Consider the following 23,838-nt stretch of genomic DNA (forward strand, 5'->3'; position numbering starts at 1 on the left):
CCCTCAGTAGGAGAATGGGACAACAGCTGATAGACTAAGTGTGGGTGTAATAAGTTCTTTCTTATCTGCCGCTCTAAGACAGCTTTAACAAGTCTGATCCATAGGGTGTACAGCATGTGACAAGAATTTAGCTCCTGACTAAATGACTTTATCATTTATTCATGTGTACTGGTGGAAATGCAAGCTTAGGCCAAACTACTGCAGCAATTTGCCTTGCCTCGGATGTAGTGCTACAGTCAGCAGAAACTTCATATATACAACTGTAACTAGTGCTGCTGTGTTATACTTTTGTTACTGCAAGTATTGCCCTTTCTTCCTTTATAGGTCAGTGTGGCTTTTAAGGATTTAAGATTTAAAGACACAAGGACTAACAGGCTAAGCTGAGGAACTAAAAGAGCAGTAGTACACCTTATACAGAATACACCCCACACAAGAAACACTTGACTCCACATCCTTTGTTACTTTGCAGATCTTTTATTTAGATGTTTGCTGCTGCAAATAAAAAAAAACCCACACAAGATTCTACTCACGTATAATGCAGCATAGATATTGTAAATGGAAGAGAAGAGGTGACAACATACTGTATCTCACTTTCTAACAGATTTTCAAGGAAAGGGGGAGAGTGGGGGAAGAATGGTCACAGAAATGCTCTCTACTAGAGAGAATTCAACTGTGATATAAACAAGCAGTCCCTTCATCTTTGGAGTCTGAAACTTTAAATCAAACATTTAAAAAAATTAGAAAATTTGTTAGAAAAATAGGTGCAGTAAAATTGTATATACTGGATCATGTGTACATATAACAGTTTTCATTAAGTAAAAAAATGATCTTTACAAATAATGCTTTATAGTAAATAATCAGCTGCACTGTATCAGACTACAGTGCTGTTTAGGCATTTTTACAGACACAAGTCTTATTAAATCTGAAAAGTAACAAAATATACAGAGCAAAACTATTTCCCTTTAAACTAGTACTGCAATCCACATGTTGCATTTTTTATATATATATATATAAATACTACACTATAACTGATCAGTAATGAAGTTGGAATGCAAACACAGTAGTGTATTTGGATTCCAACAGAGTATTTGCTACTTGTTACATGAAGAGGATATGAGTGTCCCTATGCCACACTTCTGAGCCATCACTGCAGAAATTCTCCAGTTGAGAACAGTAACCAGAAAACGCCTAATTTCTACACAAAGTAGTTCTGAGGTGTTGTCAGTTCTTTTGTGTGGGGGGGGTGGGCTGGGGAGGGGGAACATGGGCATCAAGACCAAGGGAAAAACAGGGCGTACAAGCACATGTGCAAGGTTGTACACACTCAGGTGCTTGCAAATCCTGAGTTCCAGAACCTGTCTTCTCAACTGCTGGACTTCACACTGTAACTAATAATACAAAGACGTATGGCACAAAATTCACCCACAGATGCTTACTTTTTAGACCAGGATGAATCCAGCACCTGCACAGGACATGTATCTTCAACTAGAAGCACAGCCTGTTAAAATTTGTCTTGCTTAACGAGAGATGTGACATAAGGCCTTTTGGCACTAAGCAAAGGCATGAGCAAGTTCCCAGGATCAGTGGTACAATAGGTTTTTAACTATATCAAATTTCAGAGAAGGTACAGGATAAATGGGAGATTTAAACACCTCTGGGTTTAGAGAACATTTGTTAAGTGTCATACAGTGATGCCTCCTCAGGAAAAAAAAAAAACAAACCAAAAAACCAACACAACAAAAAAACCCCAAAATAAGAACACAGCATTAAGATCTGCCTTTCCCACAGTCCTGTCTTCTTACAAGCATTGTTACATCGCCTCAAACTCATCGATTCTCTGCTTGGTGTTGCCTTGCCGGATCTGCCGCAGCGTCTTGTACTTGTCACGTCCCTGTCGCATGTTCTCTGAGTGGATAATGTCGTTTTGGGTCCTCTTATTTTCATCTCTAGCCTGGGCCAGCTCATCTGTCAGTGCCTGCAATATGAAGAACATTGAATACAGGTTATTTGTAAGAAGCTTCCAGCTCATGACAGTTCTTTGGTGAGAGCTGACAGTTGACAGATGACTGGACAGATCAGTGACATGGATACAACATAGGCTTTCCATAAACACTATGGATGATTTAAGCAACCTCAAAGCTTCAGCAATGAGAGTAATCTTTATATACCTTGTCTTTATTTCAAACTGCCTACAGGAACTGTAAACAAAGAGAAACTATCATACTCCGTGTGTATAACCAAGTGGTTAAATGATGTTTTCCAGGAAAGATTGTTTCAATTACTCTGCCTCCCCCAGACATCATCTTACCCTCAGTTGACTCTGTACACGTGCATTCTTCTCTGCTTCAGTAATGCGCTTCTCCTCATTGCGGTCATTCCTGATCCCCTCACTGGAGAACTCTGCACTGTAGGCAGAGTACTCAGAGCCTTCGTCTTGCAAGTTATCGTGGACATGGTAGTTCACTGGCTCATAGACAGGTGGTGGAGGTGGAGGTGGAGTAGTCATTACCAGGTGTAACTCCTCCTTTGTCTTTACCAGATCCTCCTGGGCTTCCCTGGCCTTCGGGAAAAGAATAAAAAGTATTTTAAATGCATTTCTTGCTTTAAACCAGTTTAATGAACACTCAAATGCTTATCTTCCCAGTTTTTTCAATCCACTATGAAAAGCAAGGAAGAGAGAATTAAATCTCTGCAGCTGACAGTACTCTATTAGTCATATACAGAACTTTTTTTATTTTTTTTGCTAGATATGTTATCGTTCACTGTGTAATGTGCAGGAGATCTAAGCAAAGAATCTTCTTCCACTAAAACAGCCTAGGAAAAACTGTTCTGTGGGAAGCTAGTTATCTTCATCCTGTTCTCCATTTGAAGAGCTGTAGGCTGAAGAGACAAGAGTTCTACAGAGCAAGAACTCAGATTCCCAAGTTGGAATTTTGAATGTAGTTATGCACTAGGCAGGTACCTTCCTTAGTGCTCCAGTGGTTTTGCCCTCCCATGCAGCCCATAGCCCTAGTTACAGGGCACTGGGAGCATCAGGCACTCTGAACCTTGTGTGGTTTGTCTTTGGTTTTAGCACATCATATGTTGCTAAACTATGCCGACTAGGAAGCCACCAACAACAGCACACACTCCTCAAAATGGATACCTGCAGTGTGGCTGCATTTGCAGAATCTTCTCTTGACTGATGTTTTCAGACATTTTATCATGCATCAGGCATCATTTATCCATGTGCCCCTCCCCCTCCATGGCTCCAAGATGATGATCATATTTTTAGGTTTTATACAGGCTTCCATTTTGAATTTTGACAGTTTGTTGGAAGAAAGGTGTTTTGCAGGCATATTGCACATTCACCACAAGTTTGCCCTTCTTCACTGCTGTACAGATGTTTGTCTCCATATGCGTAGAGAAGTCACACCAAGCTAAGCACCACAGTGTGCTCTGCTCAAGCGTAGAACTTTAGAGCAACTTTGTAAGGCAGATACTCACTCTGATTTGCCACTCTTCAACCTCGCTCTCTTTACGCCTCCTTGCCTCTTCAAGAAGTGCAATCTTGGCTGTATACTCTGCAAGCTCTGTAGCCTGTTTAATAATAAAACTGGAATGATAAGGACTCTTAAAAAAAACCCAACCCAACCACCAAGCACAACAAAGAAACACTGTTAACTGTAATAAAGAAATAAGGAACAAATAAGTCGATTCCTTATGATAGAAACCAGTGCCATAATGATCCTATGACGTGGTCTAGTACTTTACTGCACTAGGTTTTTCCCTGAACAAGACGGCTTTACCTTACTCAAGGACACAGTAGCATATCTGATCCTCAAAATGACTAGGTCTTACCAGTTGTTCCTGGCTCTTTATCTGGTCCATAGTTTGTCTTTCCAGCTCTTCCTTGGCCTGCAGAGCAGCTAAACGGTCAGCTTCCAAACGTTCTGCTTCCTCCTGGGCTCGTCTCCTTTCCTCCTCCAGTTGAATGGCTCTTTGGATCTGATCTGAGAGCTCTGGAAAAAGATCAGCACGGTTAGTCCACAAGCCTGGCCAAAGCTAAGGAACTACAAACAGTCTCTCAGGTAACTGCAGTAAGTCACAATAGCACTTTACTTCAGCATGCAATACTCCCTTCACCATGCTCCTCAAAGTAATTATTTGCATAGTACACCAAGTAACTGGATTCAGATGAGTCAGATGCACATTATAATTAGATTTTCTGCAAGATGTTTGCACTAAAAAGTCTGTAACACTGACAAAATTCTGCTGGCCTTAATAGACCAGATGTTGCTGTCTCCAATCTAATCATCTATGCATTGAAACAGAATGCTTCCATTTCATTGGAAAGACTTGTTCCCAAAACACTTTTTTCTGCTGGGCATTAAGTAAAAAGTACTTGAGGGCTGAACTCTTGCTCACTGCTGAAAGAGGCTCTGCTACTTAAACCCTCTTGGCAACTGGGGAAAACAGAGTTCTTGCCCTTTGGTTCCCAAATACCGTCTGCAGATTTTATGCTACTTTAATACTTTGGATTATTATGAGTACTGTGTGCACATGTGTGTATTTACCCATACAGGAAGATATTAGTAAGCCTTGCTAAGAGATCTCAGTGTCACTAGATTTAGTCAAGGCATAGGCAGCGATCCATGTAACCCCTCTGTGGAGCACAATACACACAGTCTGGTCAGCCATGACAAGTACTTTACCTTTCTCTGCTTTCTGAGTCTTCACTTCATACTCCTGTAGCCTCACCAGGAGCTCCTCCTTCTCCCTCAGCATTTGCTCTTTCTCCCTCTCAATTGTCTCCCTCCTCCTCTTTTCATCTTCTAGTTGTTTCCTGTTAGAAACAGATTTCAGGTTTGAAGCTCACTTTCAGACTCAAGCTACCACCAGACAAGAAAGTTGGCTGTGCATCTCTCCAGGCAGCTCAATGGAAAGTGGCTGCCATGAAACAAGAGCCAGGAGACAGAAATAGGCTGTTCCTTTATCACTTCAGAATTTTTGCTCAGTTTTGGATGCCCCATTTCATTTAAATTGTATTTTTGTTGGCCACCACAGAAGTTTAGAGCACCAAATAGCTATTAGGTGCAGAGAGAAAAAGCAGGACTTGGACTGCACAGCAGAGGAGATTTAACTTTGTTACTTCTGCTGTAAGGAAAGTGAAGGAGGCGTAAAAACGTCAACAGCAGTGAGGGAATGAAGACAAACAATCCACAAACTCAGGAGAAAAGCAGCATGATTTCTTGAACCCTAAGCAACCTGAAGCCAGTGGTAGAATTGCTACTGCTTTTTCCTTGCATGTAAGAAATCTCCCAGTCCCCTCTTCTCTCTTTACACTGTATACATATGCTCCCCACGAAGGTTTCCCCTTTACTCCCAACCATCCCATGGTCCAGCACATAATTCAGGTTTTAACACCCGGGAGTCAGTAGAACCCTCCTCTAGGCGGGCACCACCAGAGCCCATTGTGCCTTTACTTGCACATGTCCTCGCAGCTCTTGAGACTGCACAGGACAGCAGACCTGCATGGTCACAAGAAGAGCAATGCTTACAGTTCCACTGCAGGACACCCCGAGTCCCCTCCTAGGACCATGTGTGTGCCTCATGAACCTGGAATGGCTCTTAGCCTTGCCCAGGCAAAACCCCTGTTACTGACCGCTGACCCGCAGGTACAGCTGCTTGCTGACACTGGGAGTCCAGTGTCATTTATTTCTGCCACTCCATGCCTGCTGCCTGTATTCAAGCTCACCTTTCCAGTTGCTTCTGGTGCTTCTCTTCCCGGGCCTGGGCTTTCATCTGTTGCACCTCAATGGTGTCAGGCTTCCTGCGCCGCATATACAGTTCATGGTTGCCCATGCAGAGCTGCAAGATCCTCTTGTTAATTCTCAGACGAGGGGCATAAAACACAAAGTCCTAGAAGAGAGACAACACAGTCGTTTTTTTATAAGCATGCTTTCTCTTGTCCCAGCTAATTGCAGACAGAAAACCTTGCCACTGATTTCACTCTAATTCACACATGCAAGGCTATTTAAATATAGCAGCAGGGACTGTCAAAATCATCTCTTGCAAAAATTATTATTTATATTCTCCTTTTAAAGTCTACATAGAATTGATAAGTTATTCTTCTAGAAAAATTATCTTCTAGAGAAAATTCCAAACTCAATGAAGTCTCCTTTAAATGAATATTGTTAAATATTGGAGAAGATTCTGGGTTGGCAAGTAAACATCTGGGCAACACATAGACTTCTGGCATTGAGTAGTTCTTCAGTTTGCACATTTTTGTGAATGAAAGACAAAGCACAAAACTAAAAATACATGGGTTATTTGGAATATCAGGTTGCAGGCAGTAGCAAAGCACAAGATACTCTAAAATTTCTGGTTCAGCAAGAAGAACAGCTGCAAATTTCTTATTATCTGTGTTATAATCAGACTGGATTTTCTAGAAGAAAATCTGCTAAGAAAGGGATACACAGGGCCAAGTTCATTACCTGCCTGATGATTTTACTGAGTCCACAACCTCATGCATTTACAATGAAGTCTGAACTCACACAGTGAACAAACTCAACATTTTTGTGCTTTTTTGTGTACTGCGTGGATGGTGGTAAGGGCAGTGGGCAAGCTGCCACATTACCACCATAAGCCAGTACCCATTCCTTAGAATCACTCTCCCATGGATTGCCTCACTGTTAGCAAGAGGTGGAACTGGGAAGGGCCACACGGGCTTTACACTTTTGCATAGAAGCAGTGATCATGTTTTTAATTGCCTGAGCTCAGAAGCACAATTGTGGCTATCTTTGGAAAAAATAGAAGACACACTAGAAGCAATTAAAAGCTCCCTAAGTACCACTTAAGATGAATATGGCAACAAAGACTCATTTTCTCCAATGCACTTCTCTAATGCACACAATGACTGCAGGAGAGGCAGTCTGGGAAGTGTGTTGTGCTCTCCCACCAGATTCTGCCAGAGCCATTCTGAGCCGTACAGGTCTGATACTGCTACCTGAACTGTACCTGTAAGCTATTCATCTGACCTCCTCCTTCTAACAAGTAATTTTAAAAACAAACAGTCTGTGTACATTGTGATGAACAAGCCCTATCCTGAGGCAAGGCTCACTTACATGGAATTAAATACTGAGGGAGTGAATGGTGGTTGCATTTGTCATTTAAGCCATAACCAAGGGACAAAACATTTAAATAAGAACATAAAAGAATACCCTTCTTTTCTTATCCCCAGCCTCCCCCAGGTCTCACAAAACTGGGAGCATTGCATCTCGATATTTGAAAAACAATGTGCTGAAGGTGTTGCAGTATGTGGGCAGGCAAGTCTAAAAATTTAAAAGCTTAGTTAAGCAGGGCAAGGTGCCACAGGACTCTACCCTTTACACTACTGTCCATTTAAACACAGACATGTAGAATCCTCCACATTAAAGGGGAGCTTCCAGCCCACATCTTGGGTGGACTGAGTATTCTGCTGTAGTTATAACACCTGCCATTTTAAAAGGAGACACAAACGCATGAAAAGACCCAGACAACTTCCTGAATGCTCAGAATTAGTGTCCAGATAAATTCTTCTTTCAAGTGAAGGTTTCAACATACCATCACTCAGAGGGAAAAGGACAATTAACACAGAGGAAGAAAACGTAATTGAAGTTTTCAGTGTTAACACCTTTCTGTAACAGACTCTTGCGAGTCCTCCATTTCAAACTCAGTCTGATTTACTGCTGGGAAGTGGGTGGAAAGCTGTGATCCATATTTTGTAATTATGTACAACACAGGACAGAGGCTATTCTATTGAGGAAAGCATGCCTGACAGATCAACTTTCTGTCTCTGTGGAGTTTTATTGGTTTTCACTAACAGCATCACAGAAAGAAGCTCCACTCCCTCAGGCTGTTATCTGGAAGAAATCCCTGCAGCACACTGTACATTAGTATCCTTTAAATTATTGGGAGGAGTTTTTTCTATTAGAGATATTTATAAGCTATTGTCCTTTGACAAAGCCTAACTGCTTATTATTTCTCAGGGCTGCACTTACCCACCAAGATCAAGTACTGGGGTGGGAGAAGACAAGAGGAGATCTTTCTCAACTATTCACATAGTTTCACAAGACTGACAGAATGACATCCACCTATACCAGTTATTCCATGTTATGTTCTCAACAGGTCAAAGTAAGCTTCTAATTCCTCACTAAAATAACTCTGAAAACATACTTGTAAGTATTGAAAAGCAACATTCACAGGCAGTTACATTTCAGTTCTCCACAGAAGTCATATCCCTGGCATTTACATTAGTATTCAAGAAAGTCAGTGAACAACACCATGGGCCTTTACTGGCTTTTACTCAGTAGTGTGGAAGTGAGCAGTGATGGATGGGAAGCCATATGTATCCATGTGGTTTTGCAGTAGCATTTTAATTACTTCTGTAATTTTTTTTAATGAACATTTTTGGGTTTTTTTCTTCAGATTAAAAGCCAAAAATAAAAGTTATCTACCAGCTTCCATGCACTGAAAGAAATGGGGAGAGGACTCATGGAACTAGCAAAAAATCTCTAATTTAGGCATAAAGTTACCTAGTTTGCTAGAAAATAAAAGGACTCTGCAGTTGTAAAGTCCTTATCTTTTCCATGTTGGATATTGCTATAAGCCCTTCTGTACTTATGCTGTACAGAAAAACAGACAGCTCTACATACACTCTAAATACTAAGGCTCATTTTGCATCTAGAATATCTGCAGCTTTCTCCTCTCCAACGACTATTTTGAGATGAAGCTGTATTATTTGTTCATATGCAGTATCCAGAAATCTGTTCAAGACATACTTACTGGTGCCTTCTTGTCAATAGGCTTTATAACAAACTTCTTGTCATTGAAGGAGATGTTTCTGATTTCGCTCCAGGGGAACCCAATCTTTGGAGTTAGTCTGGAAAAAAGAAAAATATTTTTAAGAGATGACGCAATAAACTTTTTTTTCCCCTCACATTCCTTCTAACACACAGACGCCGTGTAATGCAACGCTTCACACAGCTCTCCCAACAGATAGAGAACAGTAAGTGAACCAGAACCCCACAGGGAGTAGGAGAAGAAGCCCAGTCACCTCTCTTATTGAGTCTCTTCCCATTTTGGTCAGCCACCCTACTGACCTTTGACTATGACGGACTCTACTGAAGCCACATGCTCAGCTTTATCAAACACCTGTTTTAAGTTTGTTTCTTTGAAATCCAGGCCTAAAATTCACATAATGCAGATTTTATGTGCCGTGCTTCCCAGAGCACGTGCTTCTCATACATCATTACAGGCATAAGCCAAAGTAACTGAGCTGATCCCCACACCCTATAGCACCCACAGAGAAACGTACCCTGCTATGTTACAGCTAGACCAGTCACCTCTATGCAGCCTTCACTTCTGGAGTGCTGAACAGGCACAATTGGTAGGAGCAATTAAGTCTTTTGTTTCGCAGAATCATAAAATGGGTCAGGCTGGAAGGGACCAGAGCAGGTCATCTGGTCCAACCTCCCTGCTCAAGCTAGGTCATCCCAGAGCACATAGCACAGGATTGTGTCCAGATGATTCTTGAATATCTCCAGCGAGGGAGACTCCACAACATCTCTGGGCAATCTGTTCCAGTGCTTGGTCACCCACACAGTAAAGAAGTTCTTCCTCATATTCAGGTGGAATTTCCTGTGCATCAGTTTCTGCCCATTGCCTCTTGTTCTATTGCTTGGCACTACTGAGAAGAGCCTGGGTCCGTCCTCTTGACACCCTCCCTTTAGATATCTTCTTCCCTAGATTTACAGGCAAGCTTAGGAACAAAGAGCCCTGTTCTTTCCTTCTGTACAAACTGCTCTTTCAGCCCATCCCATGAGTCACCAAGTGGAACTTTACTGGCTGGTCATTCAACAAGCTGCATCATGTGACTCTCCCCTATTGAAAAGCACCCCAAGGAAGCAAAGGACAAGATTCAGATTCCCAGCTCTTCCTCATTGCTGAGGAGTTCAGGTCTGTTATTAGTTTAAAATTATTTCTAAAAGCTTCACTAATCATTGGAGGTTTTTTCCTCTGCCTTAATTTCTTCAGATTCTTGCATATAAAAAGCGTCTAGTTTTTCATAAGACCAAATATTTCTGAGCCATTCCAGTACTTCACCCTTACACATCTGACCAGCTCTGCAGCAAGTTCTAATATTACAAGGACTTCTGTATTTGACTGTAATAAAGTCCTCTAATTTCCCCAACCAAATATTCCCATTTTTATGTTTAATATCACATCATTATTCTTCCATTTGCCTCTTATCAAGGGAGGGTATATTCTCTAGAGACAGTTGTTAATGATTAAGAATTGTGTTTTACATAAAAGATAATACCAACAAGCAATCTTCTAACCCCTCCAATGTATGTGTGTCTGTCACAATTATTTCTTGCAAATGATTTAAACACATGTATTTAATGTTTAGCACTTAGAGAAATGTCTCATCACAGTGAACCATTCAAATTCTGTAAGAATCCTTCTTATAGAGCTCATTGGTTAAGGAAAAAAAGCTGGCAATTTTGGAGGAATTTCATTCTTTGTCAAAGAGATGGAAAGCCATTACATAGCAAGATTTTGCTGGGTCCAACCATAAAAAAAACCCTACTTCATTTAAATTCAAACATCAAGAATAAAATCCATCCTCTTCAGAACTTTTCACTCCCTAACCTTTAACTCAACTGCAAAATTATGCAACAGTGTGAGTGTGTAACATTAAGTAAAGACTGTAAAGAAAATGATTCGATTAGACTAAGATTAACTAATTACTCCAGCCTCCATCACATTAGCTTTAGTGTTTCAATCCTATATAATCAGTAAGATGGACAACTAAAATAATTCACTTATTAGTAAGTTCTATTGCCAATTCTCTTCTTTAATGAGAGGGGAAAAAAAATAAAAGCTTGAATACACCTAGAAGTGGCACACTGACATACACTGCAGTATAGAGGCTCACACACCTACAGCACAGTCTCATTTTCCTCAGGTTGAACTTCAACAATGAAATCTCTTCTTTTTCACCTTTGTCCCCAGTCCCCAAATTTTGCACATACAAGCCAGAGGCACTCTACACATTACTATTTTTCTAGTCCCCGTATCTGCTGAAAGACTTAATTACATAGTGGCAAGAGTTACAGGCAGAAATAAGCAGTTTATTCCAGCACTGTATTTGTTTTGCAAATGCTCTTGATAGCTCTTTACAGTCAATGGCTACACTCTGTCTGCTTCTCCAGCTTGAAAAACCTGTTTGTGTGACCATGGTTACATAGCAAGACTAGTCATTCAAGACTGAAGTATTACATGAGCGAAACTACTTTTCTTTCAAGTGACACTCCTTGTTTTCTGGGTGACAGCACATATTAACATTGCAGAAAAGACTGCCTCTCTTTTTGCCATGTTAACAGAAGCTCCAGCGAGTTCCAATTAATGTTTGGGTTGCATTCAAAGATTTTTGGAGGCAAAGATGTAGAACAAGTGAAATCCCTTCTGTATTACAGTGATAGTCTGTTACAGATTAGTGACATGAAACAAAGATTCGGAACATAAGAGATGGGGGATTTGAAAAAACAGTCTAGACAGCAATGTTACATCTGAAAAATAAGTATTTTAGCTCCCCTTCAATCCTTCAGTTGTGGAGTATTAGAAGAGACTAGCAGGCTTAGACACAGCTGTTCTCACCTTCCTCTTATGTTTATTTATAGATGTAGTCTATCATTTCCCACCTACTATCCAATTAATAATGGCTCTGCCTTTACCAGAAGGGCTGATTAAAACTATGCATACCACAGCAAGACCTCATTTCATTCCTTGTTCACAGTAACTATATAGGTTAGCTCCTCCCTGGGTTCTGGGTGTTATCCAGCTTTGCTTTCGTGCCCACCCCATAATCTGTCTTTTCCAAAACCAGGCAGTTGTACACACATCTATCATTAACTTCAGGATATGCTGGCCTATCTAGGTTCTCATATTGTATCCACTAATGGCAAACCTGGCGACCTGTCTCAAGGAGAAGCCTGGTAAGCTCCTCAGTTCAGGATTCAGTGCCACAGCTGTGCACAATTAAGCAGATGGCCTTGTACCACTGACATTTCTCTTTATACGGCAGGTAGCATTAGCGGGTCAGGCCACAGAGGTCAGGAAAGCCATGAAAGCACAGATGATGTGAAAGCCCATTTCCTGGCTTCACCTACTGATCCAAAACTGGAACACAAGCAAGTTCTTAACTTTGCCCTGATCCTGTAAATGAAAAACATTTCTTGGCTCCCATACCAACCCTCTCTGGGAGATCAGAGGTAAAAACAGAAGCCTTACTTATCATCCTTTTCATAGATGTTGAGCCCCAAGGCATCAACCCCCAGCCAAAGGTCAGTTCCTTTCTTATTCTTGATTTCAAAGTAGTTGATTCCATACATCTCCAGGTCTTGGGCAATCTTCAGGTATTCCAGCATGGCATTCTCTCTGGTTCAGACAGCAAGGAGAGCAAATGTTGGTTTCTTATTTATCTGACTATGTCAAAGCAAAAAGCCCTCAGAAGAAAAAGGTAACTTTTCCTAAACCCCCACATCTAACACAGGAGTTAAAACTGAATGTTCACCATTTGGGATTCACTTTAGAAGTTAGGATACTACATCTGTGAACACACACACACAGAACACTCCCCTTCACCAAACACCAGTATTTCCAGACAGAAAATTATCAATGTTCATCTCTCTCAGCATTCATTCTTGTCTCATGGTACAATCAGTAGGAAAGGTATACTATCTGAACTTTCCCCATCTGTCAGTGCAAATGCTTTAATGACTAAGGTTTGACATACACCTTTACTTTTTTTCCCTGCTCAAAGTCATCACTGATACAATATACACAGGTCCTGGAAGTCACACTGTTCTCACCAGTACAAAATGTCCTACTTCATTTTACCATATAATTCAACAATGAACTAGAAAATACATACCAGAAGTTGGCCCAGGGAGGCGACTCATAGAGTCTATTTCAAAACCATGGTGTAGAACTGCAAGCTTAAGGTAATCAACAAGCAACATAGTGACCAGCTCTAGGACCAAAACAAAACACTCACTTGAGCATGCCACTGTGTTCAGCATGCCACACCTGAATCCGTTCTTCCCACTGCTCTCTGGAGAGTTTATGCTGATCCATGACCCTATACAAGGAAACAGATATTAGCAAGGTTAGATGTTCTGTAATATCTATTGATGCTGATCTTTGCCACAGCCTTACTCTCACCCTGGTGGGAGTCTTATTGTAGCCAAAAAGAAGACCCTAACTCAGCCCAAAGATGTACTCGGTGAAGCAGAGCAATTTAGAATGAACCAAAACCCTCTGCAAAGCCTTTCTATTCACTGACCAGAGACATGAGAGGCATAAGCAAAACACTGCAAACAAATCCCATACACGCTGTAGACACCGGTGGACTAAAGCAAAGAGAAAGTTAGTGCCATTCCTGGAATTAGACATTCCTGCAGCATTGTCAGGAAGCATAAACAGAAGCGATTGGTCTGATAACATCCACTGATCTTGTGCGGGTACGGACTGCATAGCCTCAAGACATGCTTTCTGCATATGAGATTTTAGGACTGTAAATTGAGATCAAGGGCACGCAACCCAACTTCAGGAATAACACATTCCTAATCTAAACCTGTGCTTTTTTTCTTAAAGAGGAGATATTCATATGGCCAGTTACCAGCATGACAGCAATGCTTAGGAAATAAAAGCTGAATACCAAAGTATACTTCCTCTCTCTAACCAACCCAAAGAGAGGCAAAAACATACTCTGATATGACAGATAGAAATAAAATAAAGAAAAACCCAAATCTATACAATTCAATTAAAAAACCCACCAAACATGCTTTCAATGAAACTCCTTGTATTTAACTAGAATTCAAATTAAAAAACAAACAAACCAACCAAAACCAAAACCCAACAACAAAAGCCCCATGAGAAAAAGAAAAAAAAGGGAGGCTGCATCAACCAACTTCTTCACCTTTGGGGGATCAGACGCTCTGAACTGAGGTATCCAGGCTTGTGCACCTCTTTGTTATAATCTCCAAATTTGGCCTGCACAGCATAGGAACCAAGAAGTACTGCTGTTTCAGGAGGACAGTAGATCTCATCGCTGAGAATCCCTTCCTTCACCTGCAGGAAGAAGAGCTTCTGCGTGATGTCTTGGATCAGCTCTTCAGACACATCCTCTGGGAAGAACTTGGCACGGAATTTGAATTGGAGAGGATTCTCCTTTCTAATTTCCTGAGCAGAAACCTGAGGACAGAGGTGACACCACAACTGAGCAGAGTTGTAAACAACAGAATAGATTGCTTTTACACAGAAAAACGTATTTGCCTTAAGAGGAGCTTGACTGGCAGCTCATTACTGGAATTTCTTAATTGGTATGAGAACATGGGGGGGGCTATATTATGTTTTTCAACTATGTCAGAAAAATTCTGTTTGCACAACAAGCCTTGGTCACTGGAGAATGATTTACTGTGCTCTATCAGATGGCAAACCCATCCAGTACTGTATGTGTTTGACAAAGAACAGCCCCCTAACATTAAAACATGTGTCACTGACTGCTCCACCAAGAAAAACAGTTTATACTCTCATAAGAGCTGCAAGTCCACAAACAGAAGCACATCAGAGGTGTCAGCACTCTGTTACAACTGCCCAACCTTGAAGTGACTTGTCTTTCCAATTAGTCCAACAACTGATCCTGCACAAGCAGGGCCTAAAGCCATCATTAGCCAAGATGTTTCTTCAGTCACAAAAAGCATAGCTGCTTCTACTCAACAAAATACAGTATTGAGCTGCTGCTGCATATCTGAAAAACGCTTTCTACAATTCACGCAGAGTGAAAGGGCAAACTTCCACCATGCCAAACAATTCTCATGGATATCACAAAGTTATGTCTAAAAAATAATCCTAGAGTTATGAAAATTAAGGAAGAATCAACAACAGGTACAAGGTTTATAAAGTTGCAGCCAATAACACATCAGGAATCACATAGGCTTTAACCTTTGCTCAGCAATCAACCCGCAGTCTGTTACCTTTTTATCAAGCTTCAGCCAAGTCTGGAATCCTTTGTTGTCCACATACTGAAGACCAAAGTACCACACCTCTCGCAAACCTATGGTTTTAACCACCTGCAACGGAAAGGTAAAAAAAAAAGAAGTTATTGTAGATAACACTTCACTTGAGGTCCAGGTATCCTTTCAAGTCCCACATCACCTGTGATGAGTGCAGGCAACAGGCTAAACCTACTCATCCGGCATCTCTTAATTTCACCTTGTAGACAAAGATATACAGCTGCCACAGTAGATGACAGCAATGGCATAGGTAAGCTATTTATCCCACCCGGTTTCTAGAAGAGGATGATTCTGGGGAAACCAGGTGAGACAAACAGCACATCCTGAAACATCCAGAAACACCATCCATTGACTGGATGGAACGCTTACTAGTGAAAACAGTGCTGTTTGGACATGTTACTTTTCCTCAGTGGAGGTTATAGCCTAACAAGCCCCTGATCTCCTCCTACTCTCGACAGCTTGTTCTTATAGACAAGTGGCTGCCTGCCAGCTCATCTATCTGTAAAGCTGTGCTCTAGTCAGAGCTGAAATCCAGAAAGATATATCAGGATCATTCCTTGATGTTATTTGCAGAGTAGCCCCACAAAGAGTGATGTAGAAATCATAGAGAGTTGAACCGACTGGAAGGCAAGAACTTTCTAAAACCACTTTGCAAGTTAGGAAAGTGTGACAGACTTGAGAGCGTGTAGTTACATGTACTTCAACAAGTCTAAGATCTCAACCAAGGATCTGTTTCACCCACCACATTTAGAGTGTTGTTAGAGACACTATGGTTTGAAAGCAGACTTGAAAGAAACGGTGTTGTGATAGTTAAGACTAATTAGTTCATGTTAAAAAAACAAGCAGAAAGACAACAAAACCCACTAATCCAAACAAACAAAAAACCCCAATTTCCACAACTTTTTATAAAGAGCTGGGGTCTGAAAATACTTCAGCTTTTACTTGACTAAAATTCATTTTCCCTCCTCCCTCCAAGTGGCTTATTTCCTCACGGAAGAGACAAGTTCTCTGACAGCTAGCTGTATTTCTATGAAGTCTAGCAGAAAAGCAGGGGTATGTTAAGCATAGTACTTCCTGTTGCACAAAAGAGTGTTGCAACTTTGTTAAAATGAAGAGTTGCGTAAATGAAGCATTTTTCAGGTCATAGTCTCTGAATGTCTGTTACAAGAGAAAAACTACACTTTTTCTATAAATCGAGCTAGAAAGCCTGCAGAAGTTATGACCACTCAAGTTCTTCCCAAAACCTAAAGGCAAGAATGGAGAAAGCATTAAGCCAAATTTCACAGTTTGAGTTCCAATACAAAGAACAAAGAATTTTTCATACTGTATTCTGGAAAATGCTCTGTAAACTTCATCCATAGCAAAAAAAGGAAGAAATAAGAACCAAGGCATTATATTCAAGATGGGAGACACCACCCCTGCTTCCTCAAACCCATGAAGCAGCAAATATTAAGTCTGACTATTCCACTCAGTAATGCACTGACTTCCAGAAAATGCCAGTGGCACACTCTCCTCCATTTGAATTTCTTTTACTCATGGTCAAGAAAGCACATGACTATGTGGGAGGTACTCCAGCCAGCTGCAGAGTCCACTGTGTTGTTTCTTGGGACACCTCAGTCCTCATTGCAGGATAAACTCTGCACAGGTCTGGCTTGAGAGGAGCTGAACTCAATATTCACAGGTTTCCACTATTTTCCTGCTCCTATGAAAAGGAGCTATAATCCCTCTTACATGCAGGATACAGTTATGCTAGCAAAGCCTGAAAAACAAGGACACTGCCAGAGTAGTTTTGCTAGCTGACAGCTAGGCCAAAAAATCATCTTGTAGTTTTTAAAAATAGCCTGCTTCAACACCCCCACAGTAGTTCTGAAGTTCAAGTTGGGCCACTCCCCATACATGTGAAAACCTGTTGCCTCCACAGGCTTAATCTGAGTGTAAACTCCACCAGAGATAAGGGCCTAATAAAAGGCTTGTACAGCAGAAGTGAAGAGAGGATGCCAGAAGAGTTGCAGCTAAAGATATGGTATTCACCTTTACTGGTTTTGTGCTGCACACTTTTACCTTAATCTCTCTTGATATGCAGAAGTGCACCACAATAAGATGTGAAATATGGATAAGAATTTTAAGTCACAGGCTTTAAAAACAAGCCATTGGATGTAAGGATGAAATCTCCATGAGGTGATGGTCTATCTCAATGGTGCTGCAACAAGCAATCTTCAGAAATCCTGAAGTACCTAGACAGCAAGCTAAAATAGAAGTATCTTGAATTTGAAACATTTCGCCTTTTTCCATGTTCTCAGGAATTTTAACTTCTCAGTTGAAGTATTTTCTCTTCTGCCAGAGATATGACCCTAACTCTTAACAGATGTAAACATTAATTAATATATATGAGGGGGAAAAGTCCTTCTTGAATACTTGTCACAAGGAACATAGAACATACTTACAGTCTAATCTAAGGCATTGCTTTTAAAAACCTGTCATTTAGTCACTTGGATTTTTGTACCCTCAGAGATGAGATCTGAGCTCTCTGTTTTGGATTAACATGAAAGGGACTGGGGGAAGAAGTTACCACGATGCAAGAGTGATCAGCAGTGAATGGAATCATAAAATGGACTGAGTGGGAAGGGACCTTAAAAATCACCTAGTTCCACCCTCTTGCCGTGGAAAGGGACACCTTCCACTAGACCAGGTTGCTCAGAGCCCCATCCAACCTGGCCTTGAACACTTGCAGGGATGGGGCATCTGTAACTTCTCTGGGTAACCAATGCCAGTGCCTCGCCACCCTCACAGTAAAAAACGTCTTCCTAATATCTAATCTAAACCTACTCTTTCAGTTTAAATCATTCCCCCTTGTGCTGTCACTAAATGCTCTTGCAAAGTCTCTCTCCAACTCTCTTGTAGGCTCCCTCCAGGTACTGGAAGGCCAATTAAGTCACACTGAAGCCTTCTCTTCTTCAGACTGAACAATCCCAAATCCTCTAGCCTTTCCTCATAGGAAAGGCTCCATCTCTCTAATCATCTTGGCCCTTCTCTGGTAGGTCAAATGCCAAACACTGGTTCCATAAAAATGCAGGTTTCATATGTGCTTCAGCAGATTTCCAGTCAATGAATAGTTGATGTTTAGCCCACATCAGTAGTAATCAAGAGGCATTAAAGTTAGATTTAATGCTAAACTCTGTTTTGTACTGTGAAGATCTGCAGTGATTAGAACTTGATTTCCTCCTTTGACTCCTTTCAAGAACCCACTAGAAGCATTTTTTTGTTTGTTTGTTTGTTACGAGTTTTGAATTTTGTTGGTGTTTTTTGGGGGGCTTTTTTTTCTTAGTTGGGTTTGTGGGCTGTTTGTTTGCTTTGTGGGGTTTTTTTAGGTTTTCTTTTTAAGTACTTCTTAATGCACAATTGCCTTAAGGCCTAGCAAGTTCTAGTTAACTCACTGAAACAAGAACTTGTACCAACAAAACCTTAGGACCAACCAATGGACATTGTTTAGCCAGTACTGCCTACTTGAGTTGAAGCTCAACCACCCTTTGCTATCAAGGCTAGCGGATACAGGGGGAGAAGTACAAAGGAGCTGCTGTAAAAGCTTGTAAACAGCTTAAAATATGTAACTGAAGTTTGCATAAATCAGTTCTTAGTTTTCAGGTCTACAGCAGAAATGGCTAGAAGCAAGTATTTTCTTTTTTTTTTTTTTTTTAATTCAGAGTACTACGTAAAATTTTTCTGCTGAATCTAGGCCTTGCTTCAGTTTTAGAACAACAAGCTACTTAAGACAATAATAAAGTTTTATAAAGTGCACATTGTTGCCTTTATCTGATCTTTGTAGGTCCATCTTTAAACTTGTTAATGCAGTAGCAGGAAGAATAACAGCAAGGGGAGGATACTCTTGGTCACTCATGCCCTCCACTCTCCTGGGAATTCCTGAAGGCAGACTGTGCAAATCTGTGCTCTGTCCTGCTGCACAGGGGTTTCTTATAAGGCATGTTGCCTACAAACGCTGCATGGAGGTCTCAAACTCTTCTGTTTTTTCAGCAGTGTGACAAACTCAAACACCTGTGGCAAGTGGCTACCTCCAACCCAGCTTCTGAATTAATGTAGCCATGCCAACACCTTCTTCAGCCATCTAAAGATCTGATTCTAAAGACTTCCACGCACAAAGGCAACATTTCAACCTTAGAATTGAAGAACAGTGTAAGAACTAAGCTGTATTTCAAAGCAAGAAGTGCATTTTTACATGCTACCTATATTGTCCAAACATTTTAGATCCCTTGTGACATTTCATCACTTAACATGGAAGACAGTTTTCACTGGAGTATAACATACCTCCGAGGGTTTTTGCTTTTTTCTTTTACTGTGATGGAGTTTAGAGATCTCAGTTCAGACTGAGGGCCTTTGATTAGGAGGTAGAGTGAAAATAGATTTGGAATCCAGTCTTAAGTAAACACTATAGTCTGAAAGATACGCCAAACTAAAACAGAAAGAGCCCCCACGAAAACTTCACTGACCTGGTCAAACAGCTGTTTGCCTGTAGTGTTTGGCTGAATGGCAAACTCCAGCTCTGCATCCATAGTAACAACTCGAACATTGATCTAAGGAGAAAAACAAAAAGCATTGTTATTTCTAGGTGTTAACAGAGTACTTTGTGTACAATAGTCTCCATGCTTAGATGCACTACCCTCACATCTATAATATACACACTTAAGCCTCAATTAGAATTATGTTATCACACCAGCAAACTTAATTGGGGCACTCATTTTGCCATCTTATCCAGATTGCTCTGCAGGTTTTTCTACTCAATACAGGATTGGACTGATCTTCTGGTTAAACAAGAGGGCATTTTAGACTTGACCCTTTCCAGGCCTAAACCCTCTTGGACTAAGAGCTACTCTGAGTGCATAGTATAGCTGCCTCCAGGCCATCCCTTGGATTACGAAAGGCCCTAATGACTAAATTAAATTTAAGACTTATAATTTAACTTCCATTTATATTAGAGATGGAATTAATCTGAGGTTTTAAAGGCAAAAGGCTGCAGATTATTCTTACAAAGCAATCAGCATTAACCTGATAACCATTCATTCTTTCCCTCATAAAAATCTACTCAGCACATAAACCCAGCAGTAACAGGTACTAAATGATACTAAAGGGCAAGAGTTCACTAAGCTCTTGCTGTCAGTGAAGAAACAACATAACCAGATTTACTGCAACAGCAGTAGACTGCAAGGCAGAGGCTGCCACTGAATGCAGAAGGCAAGAGTGTTTAATGACTAGAAAAAGTCTATTAGCAGTTAATCAGGAGGCAAAAGCAGCAACTAAGCTTGCAGGGAATAGCATAAGGACCAGTAAAATGGCAAATCGGGAAAGGATTATCTCCAACTGTCTTGACTACAGTAGGTTATATTCATTACAATATTATACTACTTCTCAAAAAACAAACAAAACCCCCCCCAGCAAAACAAACTAAAAAAAACCCCAACTTGGATGATTGTGTAGTATAGTTCTACTAACAACTGGATTTGTAGTTTAGTATTTTAAAGGAAAGAAGAAAAAGTGGACATGTAAACACAAGGCCAGACAGCAGGTAAGCTACAGGCAGATGACATTTCATTTCAATTTCCCAGCATTTTGTAAACGTCACCTTACAGAAAGCCAGAGCTAGGAGACCAGGAGAGGCTGCTTCATCTGAAGAAATGAGAGGTAAGAGGCAGGAGAGGAATAGAATCACTCACACTACAAAGCTTTGACCTTCAGGAGTTCCCAGCCACTTAATTATGCATATTTAAACTCTAGGATAAATGTCAGGTGAAATGATGTCACATTTAATACAGAACTGTGAATAAAACAAGTTGCCTAAGCTACTTTTAGTCAAACACATCAGAAAATTTCGCACTCCTTTTTCAGCAAGACACTATATGTCTAACCAACATTTTTCAGTTTAGTGGTAGACCTGGCAGTGTTAGGTTAATGGTTGAACTTGATGATCTTAGACATCTTTTCCAAACTAAATGATTTTATGAAGGCATCAAGTATCTTCTAGCCTTTATAGAGTTGTTTCCTCCTCCTGTTCTCTCTCAGATGACAGAGGACCCTCTTACAGAAAGATGACTGAAGGCAGTTTCCAAGTCATGGAAGCCCAGAATTGAACCACAAAAGATGACTTAGTGCCCTTTCTCTTTCAAGCTATATTTTTAGAGCAGTGTCCCTTAAATTAGAAATTAAAAAAAAAAAATCTCTAAATGCAATATCAGAGAACAAGCAAGATGGGAAAGGGAGTTCTTGGAAAACCTAACTGTAGCATTTGTGATCCATAATGGAACATGAAATTACGTTTAAGGTTTTCTTCCTGTGCGTTAAGAACCAAGGGGTTCCCAAGAAGTGTTTCCAGCGTAGGAAAGGAGAGGAAGTTCAGATATCAAATTCTCTGGAACAGCAAGGCTGCAATTCAAAGATGTGACCTTAAAAAACACCTGTTGCTTAATCCCTCTCAACAATAAATCCCTAATCATATTCTAATCCCTTTCTACCCACTTCAAGACAACATATGCTTGTAATCTTCAGTCTTGTACTGTGCAAGTTATTTGTACTTCTGGATGAAACACCACAGTGGATGTAAAATAAGTATCACTTTACAAGCTGAAGAACTTAAAAGTGTATGCTTCCTACTTACTAGAAAACCTGCAAGATGCTGGCTGAGCACAGAATTCCAGGCGGTACTAGTATGTGTCTTTTCCTCTATCTCTCCTTTGTAGTTATCTGGTAGTAAAAAAAATTAACCTCCCTAGTCTAGGGGAATATCTTGTATTACCGCAACCCTACAAGACTCATCTGGATACACACCCCTTCCTGAAGGATTAGCTACACAGTGAGCTATTTAGTGCTAAAGCCATTTCGCTGCTACATATTTTAAGAATTATTTTAGTATTAAGAAATTGTAGTAATCTGCTTTTCCACTTCAATCATGTAAAGCCAGAAGCATGCAGGAACATGACTACTTGGTTATCCAAAAAGCTTTCAAGGACACTTGGGATATGTGGTAAAGATTAACTTCTCTGTTCTTAAAGGACTGCATAACCAGCAGGACAAAGAGGAATTCCATGGTATGCTCTCAGACAAACTGTTAGCCACATGACAGGCGGAGCAAGAAGAGACAGGGCCTCAAGTATCTATCCCTTCGATGAGTTGATGACTGCCTGGGAAAATCCTTTGAGTCTCCTTCCTGCCATATTAAGTCCTCTTGCTTCTCATCTCCAAACCTTAGCCTTAATTTCAAGAAGAACATGATGGCTTTAACAGGGTTTCTGAATGGATGACCTACAACCACTCCACACAACCTTTTAGCCACAGAAGCTGGTAGTAAAGCAGGCAAACAGAGCCTAACCCACTCGAAACCCTGGTTTAGACAGTCTGAAGAAACTGTGACGCCTGTTACACTGAGAGATGATCAGTTTGGAATTCACTCGGCTCAGACCACATGAAACTTCCCATGGCTCCAAGACGATTAAACCAACACCCAAGGTGCTAACCAGTTCAAGATATGGTTGGGGAGGAAAGCAGGGAACAACTCAACCTAATTTCCATGAGCAACAAAAAGAGCAAGACACAGTTAAGACAACTTTCACAAGTGAAGTCCTGCTTAACCTGCGTAGGCAAGGCAGGTCATTTGTTGAGATCCCTACCAAATCCTGGCAGTAACCCAGGACAAAGTTGAAGTCATAACCAAAATAAAAACAGTTTCTAATTTTTTAAAAGCATAAGTGTGGAGGGGGGAAGAAGAGCACACGGCTGTTACACATGAAATAAGGGTTTATATTAAAAACTGTGTGCATTTAAGCACACAGTATGCTAAAAATCTTAGACAGTAAGATGTAACTTTCTTCTCGATAGGCCAGTGTCATAACACTTTATAATTCTGGAAGTTGAAACTGGATGATCTTTAAGGTCTCTTCCAACTTTAACCATTCTATGATTTTATGATTAACCTTTAATGTCCAAGACTAACATAATTAAAATGACAAATGGAGCCTTAAAAGGTTTGCTTGTGCATACAAAAACACTACAGAACATCAGTTTTTCCTCTTTCCCTGTGTTATGATGCATAAAATTGGTAACAAATTGGATCCAGAGGGGAAAAAGCATGCTGTTGAAGAGGCAATGTCATTTGCATTAAAACGAAAAACTCTCCATAAATAGTAAGACTCAACAGAAGCCGCAAAATTTAGAACACTAGAGACTGAACACCAGTTCCATGACTTCGGACTGTTTGGGATAGACTGTAACATGTTAGCTACACTACCAACTGGAACAAGAGAACAGAAGTAAGATGAAAGAACTAGAGGGAACTACAAAATGTATTTTAAATGATCATAATACTAAGGAAAGTTCTTGTATCAGAAGTTACAGTAGTTAGAACAGAATCTTCTGTGCTTTAGGAATGCCCTTAAGTCATGCATTTGTTCTTACTTTTTTTGTTGATGCTAAGACAACATCTCTTCCAATACTAAGTCAGTAGACCAATCTAGGGGACAGGGCAGTCTTTCAGAGTCCATGCACATTACTAGAGTATCTAACTTGGAAAATTAAAGTGCCATTTGAAAAAAAAATTCAGAAAACACTGTCTCTTAAGGAGGCAACACACTGCCAACCAGCTGAGTGGCAACATCTTTGTGGAAGATCCAAGACCTAGATAGGAACCCAAGATGACGTTGCCTCTTCAATCCCTTCCTCTCACAAACACCCAATTTCC

At 40.6% G+C, this 23,838-nt stretch overlaps 1 protein-coding gene across 2 annotated transcripts; it reads right to left on the bottom strand.

Moving 5' to 3' along the window:
- Positions 1–443: 443 nt before the first annotated feature.
- EZR (ezrin) lies at positions 444–19,682 on the bottom strand. Of its 2 annotated transcripts, XM_018078142.2 has the most exons (12): positions 19,604–19,682; positions 15,063–15,158; positions 14,006–14,280; positions 13,082–13,165; positions 12,316–12,462; positions 8,806–8,902; positions 5,738–5,901; positions 4,695–4,825; positions 3,841–4,001; positions 3,487–3,579; positions 2,309–2,560; positions 1,760–1,975 (listed from the first exon to the last, which is right to left on the bottom strand). In XM_018078142.2, the coding sequence occupies exons 1-12, from the start codon at positions 19,664–19,666 to the stop codon at positions 1,811–1,813; spliced, it is 1,728 nt and encodes a 575-aa protein (XP_017933631.1). In that variant the 5' UTR covers positions 19,667–19,682; the 3' UTR covers positions 1,760–1,810. The 2 variants fall into 2 exon arrangements, with proteins under 2 accessions (XP_008930591.1, XP_017933631.1); XM_008932343.3 differs by lacking the exons at positions 14,006–14,280; positions 15,063–15,158 and having other exon boundaries at positions 444–1,975; positions 19,604–19,662.
- Positions 19,683–23,838: the final 4,156 nt, after the last annotated feature.

Source organism: Manacus vitellinus, unplaced genomic scaffold (genome assembly GCF_001715985.3).
Source record: "Manacus vitellinus isolate BGI_N305 unplaced genomic scaffold, ASM171598v3 scaffold_4_pilon, whole genome shotgun sequence".
In the NCBI taxonomy this organism is placed as follows: Eukaryota; Metazoa; Chordata; class Aves; order Passeriformes; family Pipridae; genus Manacus; species Manacus vitellinus.